General features: G+C 52.4%; 5 protein-coding genes across 5 annotated transcripts, besides 5 other annotated features; all 5 read left to right on the top strand.

The window, feature by feature from the left end:
- On the top strand, positions 1-579 carry Tco025E_04457 (solute carrier family 25 (mitochondrial adenine nucleotide translocator), member 4/5/6/31; the record flags this gene model as incomplete). The annotated part of the gene is made up of 1 exon (XM_029371367.1): positions 1-579. A coding segment is annotated over one exon (579 nt), but the record flags the coding sequence as incomplete, so codon positions are not given.
- Positions 580-1,451: 872 nt separating this feature from the next.
- Positions 1,452-1,949, top strand: Tco025E_04456 (transcription factor; the record flags this gene model as incomplete). Its single annotated transcript, XM_029371366.1, has 1 exon — positions 1,452-1,949. The coding sequence occupies one exon, from the start codon at positions 1,452-1,454 to the stop codon at positions 1,947-1,949; it is 498 nt and encodes a 165-aa protein (XP_029228696.1).
- Positions 1,950-1,974: 25 nt separating this feature from the next.
- Positions 1,975-2,018: a microsatellite.
- Positions 2,019-2,117: 99 nt separating this feature from the next.
- Positions 2,118-2,155: a microsatellite.
- Positions 2,156-2,618: 463 nt separating this feature from the next.
- Positions 2,619-2,641: a microsatellite.
- Positions 2,642-2,746: 105 nt separating this feature from the next.
- Positions 2,747-2,783: a microsatellite.
- A 3-nt stretch (positions 2,784-2,786) lies between these two features.
- On the top strand, positions 2,787-3,965 carry Tco025E_04455 (putative protein kinase; the record flags this gene model as incomplete). The annotated part of the gene is made up of 1 exon (XM_029371365.1): positions 2,787-3,965. One exon carries the CDS (start codon positions 2,787-2,789, stop codon positions 3,963-3,965), a length of 1,179 nt encoding a protein of 392 aa, XP_029228695.1.
- A 199-nt stretch (positions 3,966-4,164) lies between these two features.
- Positions 4,165-4,181: a microsatellite.
- A 458-nt stretch (positions 4,182-4,639) lies between these two features.
- Tco025E_04454 (uncharacterized protein) lies at positions 4,640-9,070 on the top strand (the record flags this gene model as incomplete). The annotated part of the gene is made up of 1 exon (XM_029371364.1): positions 4,640-9,070. One exon carries the CDS (start codon positions 4,640-4,642, stop codon positions 9,068-9,070), a length of 4,431 nt encoding a protein of 1,476 aa, XP_029228694.1.
- Positions 9,071-9,781: 711 nt separating this feature from the next.
- Tco025E_04453 (putative aminopeptidase, putative,metallo-peptidase, Clan MG, Family M24) lies at positions 9,782-10,930 on the top strand (the record flags this gene model as incomplete). Its single annotated transcript, XM_029371363.1, has 1 exon — positions 9,782-10,930. The coding sequence occupies one exon, from the start codon at positions 9,782-9,784 to the stop codon at positions 10,928-10,930; it is 1,149 nt and encodes a 382-aa protein (XP_029228693.1).
- Between the last annotated feature and the right edge of the window lie 278 nt (positions 10,931-11,208).

The following is an 11,208-nucleotide window of genomic DNA, read 5'->3' as shown; positions in this document are numbered from 1 at the left end:
GGTCTCGCCGGCGCTGCCTCGCTGTGCTTCGTCTACTCTCTGGACTACGTTCGTACACGCCTTGCAAATGACACGAAGTCTGCGAAGAAGGGCGGTGAGCGTCAGTTCAACGGTCTGGTGGACTGCTACGTGAAGACGTGGAAGAGCGACGGTATCGTTGGGCTATACCGTGGATTCGTGGTCTCGTGCGTGGGTATCGTGGTGTATCGTGGATTCTACTTTGGCCTGTACGATACACTGCAGCCAATGCTCCCCGTGGACACGTTTATTGTGAATTTCTTCCTTGGGTGGGCAGTGACAATCTTTGCCGGTCTTCTCTCCTACCCGTTGGACACCGTCCGCCGTCGCATGATGATGACATCCGGCGCCGCCGTGAAGTACAAGAGCTCGATGGACTGCATGATGCAGGTCATCAAACAGGAGGGCGCCGCTTCTCTGATGCGTGGTGCTGGAACGAACATTTTGCGTGGCATTGCCGGTGCCGGCGTGCTCGCCGGCGTGGATGCGCTGAAGCCTATGTACATCCGGTGGCGCATGGCCGATAAGTTGAAGAAGCAAGAAGAGCAGAAACTGCAGTAAGAATGTATTCCGCCTTAGGTATGTATGGCTTTGTTTAGTTTTGGTTCTGGATTTTTTTTTTTTTAGGGATTGACGTGTTTGTTACTGGTACTTCTAGACTCCTTCTGGGGTATTGACGTGACTTGTAACAATTGTTTTTTAAGTATAAAAAACGGGGGAGAAAAGGGAAAAAAGGCTCATGCGAAGGGAAAATATGTAGATAAATATATTTACATATGTTTAGTAATTAGGTTAGCAATTGGTGCGTAGAGGAAGGCCAACGGTTTAAAAGAAGAGCACGTAAGCCGCAGTGGATGAGGAGCATTTCTTGAGCTACAGTTGAATTGATGATGAAGGCGGTTTCTGTGCTTTCAGGATTAGGCTGTTTACTTGTTTTTCTCTTTTCTCTTCAGGACGTTGCGAAATGGTGAATATACCAATGGATGTATGCCTCTATGAGGTGTGAAGAGGGGGGGATTATTGCTTTTATATTTCTGTTTGACCTTTTGATGCGTTTTTTTTTATATTATATATATTTTTCTGTGTGTGTTTGTTTTACCAACGGTGGCTTGTTTCCCACTTAGCAAGGATAGGACCGATGAGTGGCGCATTTGGGGGGACCGCATTTAATTTTTGCGGGGGCCGGTCTTCCTTCTTTTCTTTCCTTGTTCGCATCCTAGGCCACCCTTGCCGAGACGGGCATGGAACACGCATGTGGGCGTTTTTGCCTTATCTTTTTTTTCCTTCTATTCCTTTTTCTCTTCCTTGTTGTGCGTGTTTTTTTTTTCTCTCTCTCTCTCGCTTACACGCACTGAAACGGCGCGGCCGGCCGACGGTGGGCGCGATTAGGACTCAACGAGGAAAGAGCAGCAGGTCTTGTAGGCTCGTTAAGCATGCCCCGTGGCCAAATCATGACGGGGCAGGACTGGGAGCCCCAGGTGTTTAACTTTCAAAAAAAGAATAACGCCAATAAGAAGCCTGGTCGCGTGAGCGAGACCGAGGCCAACCGCGTGCTGCAGCGCGGAGGGAATGTGGATGTGATGAAGAAGGAACACTTCCACGCGAATGCCCAGAAAACGGACCTTGGCGCCAACGCAAAGAGGTTAGATGAGGACACCGATATATTGAAGTTAAAGCGCGTGGATAATGCCTTGCGCATTAATATTCAGCGGGCGCGCCAAGCAAAGGAATGGACGCAGCAGGACCTGGCACGACACATAGCGGAGCGGGCCGGCGTTGTGACGGAGTACGAGAGCGGGAAGGCGGTGCCGGAGGAGCGGGTGCTGGTGAAGATGGAGAAGGCATTGGGCGTTCACCTGCGTGGGGTGATGGCCGGGAAGCCATTTGGAGGCAGCCACCATCAGCCACAGCAGGCGAAAAAGCCCGCGTGAGAACCCGCGTTCTCCGTCGTGTCCCATATCCATGTCCATATCCATATCTATCTTTCTTTATATATATCTTGTGCTGGTGTTGTATTTTTTTTTATTGGCTCCGACGCTTCACAGCCGCCGAACCGTGAAACAAGAACTGAAGGTGCGCAGTCGACATGCATTTGAGTAAAACGAAAAGGAAAAAAGGAAAAAAAAAGAAAAGAAAAACGGTATAACAGTGCTGAGATGAAAGAAGGACAAAACGCGGTGAAATCACCTTGAAGGTAAATGAAGGCAGTCAGGGGTTGCCTACAGCGTGAGAATAACATCAACCGAAAGGAGAAACTGCGGGAACAAGTGCTTATTACGCTCTAAATTTCAGAAAACGCTGCCTTGTATATTCGTGGTTCTGCGTATGTGTGGCTCTTTCTTTTTTGCAGTGTCAGTGGGTGAGGTCTATGTGTTTCTTTTCCCTTTTCTTGCCTTTGTTTTCTTTTTCCCGGTTCTGAGGACTGCAGGCGGCATTTTCCCCTCCGTGGTAACCCCGAAGAGCGGGGAACGCAACAAGAAACTTCAATTCCCTGAGAAGTGAACGGGCGGACCAACTGAGTTTTTTTTTTCGTCTTTACCACAGTTGTGGGGGGAGGCGAGGCGGCGGGTGATTAGCAGGAAAGCCAAAAGGAAAAAGAAACACACACACACACACACACACAACGGTCTGTGGGAGGGAAAAGTTGAAGGGCGGGAGGAACACGGCACACGCCACGTGGAATACCACCAAGCATTACCGAAGAGCACGTTAAGTAAAATTAGAACGAAAGAGGAAGAGGAATAAAGACGCAGAGGAGGGGGTAGTAAATGAATCGTTACACAATTTTAGGTCAACTGGGCGACGGCTCTTTCGGTGTGGTGAGTAAAGCCCAGCACGTCATCAGCGGAGAAATAGTGGCGGTAAAAAAGATGAAGCAGAGATTTTCTAGTTGGGAGGAGTGCCTGCAGCTTCGTGAGGTTCAGGCACTTAGGAAGCTGCAGCATCCGAATATTGTGAAGCTCAAGGAGGTGGTGCGGGAAAATACAGAGTTGTTTCTGATATTTGAGTACATGGAAATGAACCTGTTCAATATTCAGCGGATGCGGGCAGAGCAGAAGAGTGGGACACAGGGATGCTTTAATGACCGTGAAATTCGTAGTATCATGTGCCAGACCCTATTATCTTTGCAGGCAATTCACAAGGGTGGCTTTATGCACCGTGATTTAAAGCCAGAGAACTTGCTGACAAAGGGGGATATCGTGAAGGTGGCCGATTTCGGTTTGGCGAAAGAGATTCGCTCCCGGCCGCCCTTTACGGAGTATGTCTCCACCCGTTGGTACAGGGCACCAGAGATCATCCTGCGTTCTACCCACTACAATTCACCGATAGACATATGGGCGTGCGGTGTGATCTTCGCCGAGTTGTATCTTAATCGCCCGCTCTTTCCAGGGTCGTCGGACAGTGACCAGCTGTTCAAGATATGCTCCGTGTTGGGGGCACCAGTCCCGTCGGAGTGGGACGAGGGATACCAATTATCGCGGCGTCTAAACATGCGTTTTCCCACTGTTGCACCCACACCACTGCGACAGCTCCTTCCCAACTCCCCGCCGGCTGCCATTGACTTGATGGAACAGATGTTGCGGTTTAATCCAAGTGATCGTCCCACAGCTACGCAATGCTTGAAGCATCCCTATTTCACAGGAACCAACAACGTTGCGGAAGCAGGGGGGACGACAACGGCCCTGTATGCAGGCATTAGCACCGGGCAACCGCATAACCCGTTTCAGCTTTTCTCCATGCAGGCTTCAGCGTCCAATGGACCAGGTCACGGTGGTGTGGGTCTTAGGGCGAATGGGGGAAGCCCACCTCCTGCGTTGTGTTCTAGCACGAAGCTTCATTCCTCTGACTCAAGCGTAGCTAGACTCCAACCATGTGCCAATGTCGTGCGTTCTTTTCCACAGGGAGTTACTAAGGCCAGCACTAACGATGATGAGTTTAACTTTTAGTCCAGGGTGCGGGAGGGAAATATACTTTGGGTCGCGCCACTTTTGCTTGTTTTTTTTCCCCTTCTCTTTTTTTATTTTCGGAAGGCAATAAGAGAGGCAGAGCAAGTAAGACCTTCCTCCCCTGCAGACGCAGAGGCTAGAGCGTCGTGGTTGGTGCCAGAATGAGAAGGCATTCCTCATTACATATCAAGTTATTTTGATATATATATATATATAAGAAAAAAAATGTTTGTTTGTTTCTGTTTTGTTACAAGTAGCTTTTACTTGCTTTTTTTTTCTTGCGTTCTGTCCCCAGCCCATTCCGTACGCGCTCTCTGGGATGGGCGTATACTGTGCAGTGTAACTATATTCCCAAACAAGCCGTATCGTTATTGCCATCCGCCTAGGATGGATTTGGCGGCTTCCGGCAAATGAAGCTTAGGCGGCATGATGCGGGATGCGCCCCTTGTCTTTTGTTTTCCCTATTTTCTGTCTCGCTCTGTTTTGCGTTTTTTTTTCTTGTTTTTTGCTGCTACTACTACTAACGCTGCCGCCGCCGCCGCTGCTGGATGTGGTGTGGGGGAAGGGACCCAATTACGGTTTACTCTCACTTGTCAGAAAGCTGTTTTTGAAGGCGCGTGGGGGGGGAAAGAAAAAAAAGGAGGGACGTGATGGGTTGGCAGAAAAACAGGAAGATGTTCTTGATACGGCTGGTTCTCTTCTCGGCATTGGTGTTAATTCACTTGTCTCCTACGGAAGGGACTTTCTTTGCGGTGCGAGGGGGTTGCATCGATGATCCTGGAAAATGGACTGCGTGTGTTCACTCCGCCGCTGAAAATGGGGCCGTTGTTGCGTTTCTTCGTGCTCAGGAAATGTCTGCCGCCGGAATTGCCGGGTACGTGCAGGGCGGCAATGTCTATTGGAACGATGGGTCGGCAATGAACTGGAAGCCGCCCGGGTTTGACCCTTCCTCGGCGGCGGACGCCGGGTTTCTTGTGGTGCGAAGCGACGCCTCATGGGGCGTGTTGGCGTACGACGTGTTTCCGGACACAATCTTTATCTGCACCGATGGCGAGGTGCTGCCGGGCACCACAACCACGACTTCCACGGAGGCGCCTGCTACGACCACAACAGAGGCACCGACAGAGGCGCCCACCAATGTTTCTGAAGTTGTAGACGCTCTGGCAGGCGCGATGAGCGCGGTAGGCACTTTTGATATCGTTCCTTCGACCACAAATACTGTGGAGGTGCCTGTTAAAGCAACAGCTTTGCTACATCAGTTAGACGTACTTCGTCAGAGGCACCATTACTTTTTTGGTGTATACTTCGCAGAGAAGGGCGACGCTGTGAAACCGCAGGGGGTTTCGACCTTGATGCGTGGGACGGGATCGACACTAGAGTTTATAGTACCCTTGAGCTTGATGGACTTGGGTGTGAGGCAGTACCTGACGCGTGTTGTGGCCGTAAACAATTTGGGGACTTCCATCTATCGTCAAACAGACGCTAGGCTTCTTATTCACTCCGTTGAGGAGGTGCTACAGAACTTAAAAGGCAGTGTAGAAATTAACGAGGAGGACATGGTCGATGGTAGGGACATCATACGTCCACTGCGTGTCATGGGACCGGGTACCAGGGTGCAGCATACAGTCGCGGTTTCGCCGTCTGCTTTTAGTGGGCTTTCCCTCACCATGATCAACCATCGCAGGGTGGGAAAAGCCTGCGCACCAAGTAATTTGCCCATTGAATTTGTCTTTGCAAATGGTAAGTTGCAGCTGTTTCTTCCAAGGGAGTACGTGGAGCGCGTGAGGACGGCCCCGAGGAGTCTCTGCGCCTCTGTAGCGGGCAAACACGTCGCCATTGCGGCCCTTGAAGGGAGGCGATGGAAATTCACCGCCGCCAAGTCCAACTACGCGTGGGGGGAACCAATCCAAGTGCTGGCCTCGGGTGCCTCTTCCGCGGCTGTGGCAAGCAACATGTATTCGGCATTTCTTTCACACTCGGCTCGGTGTACTTCAGTAGATGATGGTGTTGTCTCGCTGGAGCTTGAGACTTCAGCTCTACCTGCAGGAGGTTCCACCTCATCTTTGCCCCGGGAGCAGCAGCAAGAATTAACGCTTTACCTCAACACTGCTTCGGCCGGAAAAAAGACAGGATACTTGTGCGCTCAACATGCATCGACCGGAAGAAAAATTCCTATTGTGTCCTTGGCAGGGTCACGTGTGAGGGTTACAGGTGAGCTGCCTACGATGCTTCCCTCCGGTTGGGTAGCTTTTTTTAATGGCTCGACGGGATCGATGACGCTGAAGGACGTTGTTTTGCCTTCGCAGTCCGAGAGTGATGTGGAACACTTTAATTTCGTTTTGCGACTCATAACGCAAAACTCCCTGCGTGTTCGCTTTGTCCCTTTGCCTGTTGGTGCTGGCTGGGCAACAAGGCTACAGAGGTGCCGTGGAAACACTGCAGGGAATGAAATGCAATTTGCCGCGAATGGGGGTATTCTGCAGATGAATACTCCTTTTTTTCCCTCAGATTCCGTCGGAGTTCTTTGCGCAGGTGCCGAGTATCTTCGTGTGAACTACAGGGTTTATGAGCCCTTGCAGTGGCTGCAGCGATTCGGCGGGTCCGACGCCGCCGTGCTCTCCGCCGTGCTCCCGAGTTTGCCAACTTCCGCTGTAAGGCTGTCGGTCACAAATTGGGATGTGTCTGCCCACTTTGCTGTCCGTCTCGCCGTAGATGGAAGATGCCACGTTGGTTTCACGGCCAATGTTTGGCAGGCTTCAGACGCAGCACACGCTGTTAGCTTCCCAAATACCGTTAGCGGAACGTTCACGCTTTGCGTAGGTGTCTACACCGCTGCTGGGGGGACTTCAATGTTTGTGTCGACCGATCGTAAGGTTTTTGTGATTTCCTATGAGACAGGTCTAAAGGCCTGGAAAAAGGAACAGGAGGTGTTGTCTGGAACGTGGACGCCGTGTGGAGCTTCTTCCGTGTGCGGGTACGTGTCCCCGCAACCCTTCTTGGAGGTGTGTGGACGCCAGACCGTGACGCATGCGTGGCCCAGCATTGTCACAGAGATGTTTTATTCCCTCGGAAGCCTCAGTGTGAAGTTGCGCGGGGAGGCTCAGATTTATCCTGGGGCCCTAGTGGAGGACAGGGTGTTTGTCAAGCGCGAGAAGTTCAGCTGCCAAAATCTTAGCCGCGTAGAGGTGAGTGGAGACGGACACCTATACAGTACATCAGCTGTGATAAACCAGGCGCACTCCGTGGTGTCGCTGAAGCCAAGCACACCTCTTGCAGGCGTTGTCCTTGGCTTTGCCACGTGGGATGAAGGCTGCGACTCCACGTCGATTCGACACAAAGTTCTTGTTTCCACCGTGGCCCCTGCTGCAGGCCCCGTCTCGGCCTTGGATCTTGTTTCCTTGCTGGGGGGCCGCGAGGAGATGTACTTTGTTGTGTGTGTGCTGCAAGCAACTTCATGGAGGACTGTGTCCCAGACGCACATCCACGCAATCCCCAGCGGTGCGGAAGCTAAAAGTGTCGGTGCGGATGCCATTGCGACGTTGAGCCCAAACGAACACGAGCGACTTCTTTACCTCTGGCAAACAGGAACAGAGGAGTGGAACATCGTGGGCTCCTTTCTCCCCAACGTGGCGATGTCGCTTGCGCTTGTCTGGGATAACGCTTCTTGTCATGCTTCACCCGCGTACGCCGCGCTTATGCGGTACGTTTCTCCCACTACGGCTCTGGTTCGTGTTGAGGCCTCCTTTATTGCTGCGGCGCCCACACCGACCTCGTTACTGTACCCGTGCTACTCTATTGAGGGTGCACCTGCCTTGCCACTTCGCATCGAGCAGCGCCGCAAAAGGTGTGTTGTCATCTTGAACCTTTCGCTTTCCTCCCTTAACTATCTTCCGCACTTTGCGATTCGCTACAACACAACGGAATACACCACTATCATTTTTTCTGACCCTTTGAACGCCCCAATCACCCAATTGGAGCTTTTCCTTCTGCCTTCACCCGTGGAAGCGGGTGCCGCTACCAGCTGCTCGCCCACTGCCCAGCGACACGTCTTGTCCCTACTGGTGCAGGTAAATGAATTTGGGTTGCGATACGTAACTATCGCGCCGAGCGTTCCCGCGATGCTAGGCTCTGCAGGGCGCGAAGTCTACTTGCGTCTGTGTGCTACAGCCTCGAAGGGTGTCAGTCCAAGTTTTGTTCAAGTTAGTGCGTATCTTGTCGTTAACAGCATCGGCTCAGTGACGCAACCGGCTCCGTTTTCCTTGGAGCTTGTTTTTCTTTCTTTAAACAACACCGGCCACCTGCTGCCGCTGCCCAAATGTGCAGAGTCCGTAAAACGGTACGTTGTTGACGCGACGGGTTGGAGCCTCGATCAACGAGGGATTTTGATAACCTCCAAGGGTAACAATCGCTTTCTTCTCTTTATTGAGCCCACTTTGGAAGTGACAGGCGAGGACGCTACCAAACAGTTGCGGGCTGTGTACAGGGCGATGGCGTCGGGGAAGCACTTGCCCCTGCGTGTTAGTTATGCAGATGGACTGTGGTTTGTTCTTTGCTCCGTAGAGGGTGTGCATCTCTTTAACCAGACGCCCTACGACGAACTTCCGCGCGTTGTTGTGACGGGGTTGGATGCGGCCAATGGTGCATACGACGGGGACTTGACGAAGCAGACTATTACGATCTTTTGTATCGTCATTGTGCCTGTCGTTGTGGGCTTTGTTGTCTTCTCCCTGCAGCGCACTGTGCCGCGGCTGAGCCTGCCAAACTTGGGCAAAGGCTGGCTGAAGCAAAGGAACGGCAATGGGAGAGGCACGCGTGCCAAGGCGGCCCACAATGCAGTTTTCGCCGTGCTGGACTGCGAGGGACCCGACTCCCCGCCCCCGCGCATCCCGCATTCGATGGAGACTGACGTTCACCGCGCCGCCCTTGCGGCGGAGAACTCCGCCGCCGGCCCGTTGTACGACTCTGACGGCGACGAGGCGCCCACCTCGTTGGGCTGCACGCCGCCGCCGCCGCCGCCGCTGCCGGTGGGCAATGCCACCTTTTCCTTTCGTGAGCACGGAGCGGGCGAAACGAGCAGAGATAGAAATGACGAGGAAAACGCGTGAGAAAAGTGTGCCCGAGCCGAACGAAAACCAACAACAAGAGCAAAGACAATAGCTTAATGGAGGAGAAACAAAAAAAAAAGAAGAAAAACGGGGAGGGGGGGGGGGGAAACGAAGCGGCGACGAGAAGTTGTGTATATTTTTAGTTTTATGCATTTTGTTGCTGGTTTCCCTGCTTGTGGAGGTTGTTCCTCTTCCCTTTCCCCACTCACCTGTCTCGTCGTGTTGGCGAGTTTGCTTCCTGCGTGTTTTTATTTTCGCTTGTTTGCTGTTTCTTCCTCCTTCCTGTCGTGCAGTCTCTCTCACGGTGCACGCATGCATGCCGGAGTAAGAACAAAAAGGGGTTGCACATGTTACCGCCCCTTCCGTTTTGTACTACTTTTTCTTTCCTTATATTTACATATATATATATCTCTCTCTGTGTGTATGTGTGGATCTTAAAGGGGGGGACATACATGCACCTCTGTAATTCTGTCTGTAATCGCTCTCTCTCCCACGTTTCTTTCTTGGTGTGTTCTATTTTTTTTTGTCGTGCGTGGAATTATCTGCCGTATTCCTCGACTGCGTTGTTTTTTTTTTTTTTTGCATGGGGTGACCCATTTTTGCACGCCAGTCGGATACTTTGCTTCTCTTCCTCCGGGTGCGTGTTTTTTTTTCTTTTCTTTTTTGGTGTCTCGAGAAGAACGCAAGAGAAAGCCCGTAATTTGTACAAGCATGTCGCGGAACGTTGGTGCCGAGGAGGACTGGGAGGACGTGGGGGCCGTCGAGGAGGAGGAGGAGGAAGAAGAAGACACGACCATCAACAACTCTGATGTGGTGATGCGGTATAAAAAGGCGGCCTTGTGGTGCAATGAAACACTCCAGGTGCTGCTTGATGCGGCCAAGCCTGGCGCAAAGGTGTATGACCTCTGCAGGTTGGGCGATGAGACAATCGCGAAGAAGCTTAAGACGATGTTTAAAGGCACGGAGAAGGGTATAGCTTTCCCAACGTGCGTCTCCGTAAACAGTTGTGTGGCACACAACAGCCCGTCAGCTGACGATGAGGCGGCCTCCCAAGAGATTCAGCTTGGGGATGTGGTGCACTTTGATCTGGGCGTTCACGTGGACGGGTACTGTGCGCAGGTGGCCCACACCGTGCAGGTAACTGAGAATAATGAGCTTGCTGCCGATGCGAAGGCCACAAAGGTCATTTCCGCAGCTCACAGCATTCTTAACACGGCGATGCGCAAGCTGCGGCCCGGGACCAACGTTTATGATGTGACAGAAATCATTGAAAAGGCTGCCGCACACTACGGTGTTACCCCCGTCGATGGCGTCCTTTCACACATGCTGAAGCGTTACATTGTTGACAGCTTTCGGTGCATTCCACAACGGAAGGTAGCGGAACACCTTGTGCATGACTACACGCTGGAGGCAGGGCAGGTGTGGGCGCTCGACATCGTCGTGAGCTCTGGAAAGGGCAAACTAAAGGAGCGTGATGCACGGCCGACCATCCACAAGGTAGCGCTGGACTCCAAATACGCCATGAAGATGGAGTCGGCGCGTGAGCTTCAGCGTGAGATTGAGGCGAAGTACCAGACATTTCCTTTTGCGCTGCGGAACCTGGAGACAAAGAGGGCTCGCCTAGGTCTCACAGAGATGGTGAAGCACGACGCCGTGGTTCCGTACCCTGTTTTGTACGAGCGGGACGGCGAAGTGGTCGGTCACTTCAAGGCCACGGTGCTGATTACAGGCAAGAAGATCGAGCCAGTGACGGGGCTCAGGCCGCAGAAGGCGCCGGCGCTGCCCGCGTACACCGATGAGCTCTTGCTGACCACAAGCAAACTGCCGCTTTCCCTCGAGGAGAAGAAGCGGAAGAATTAAGCGGCGTCCTCGCCCAGGAGCGTGCGCGCAATCCCGCGTGTGTCACGAGCGACTAACCAAACAAGGAACGAGGGAGGGAGAGAGAAGGGGGTAATCAAGGCAAGGGAACGGGCGACAAGGAAAGGAGGAAAAAGGAGGTAGTTCTCTTCCCAAGGCGAGATACTGCGGGAGGAAACAGGCGAAGCAACAACGAGAAATAATCCAGGGTAGGCGGGAGTGAAGGGGGGGGGGAAAGGGGGGGATGAGAAGAACGTCTTTACAGGAGAAAAAAGAAGAGC

This window comes from Trypanosoma conorhini (assembly GCF_003719485.1).
Source record: "Trypanosoma conorhini strain 025E chromosome Unknown Tco_14.4_contig_00227, whole genome shotgun sequence".
NCBI classification, from domain to species: domain Eukaryota; phylum Euglenozoa; class Kinetoplastea; order Trypanosomatida; family Trypanosomatidae; genus Trypanosoma; species Trypanosoma conorhini.
Note: the sequence above shows the minus strand (reverse complement) of the source record. Positions and strands in the feature narration are given on the sequence as shown.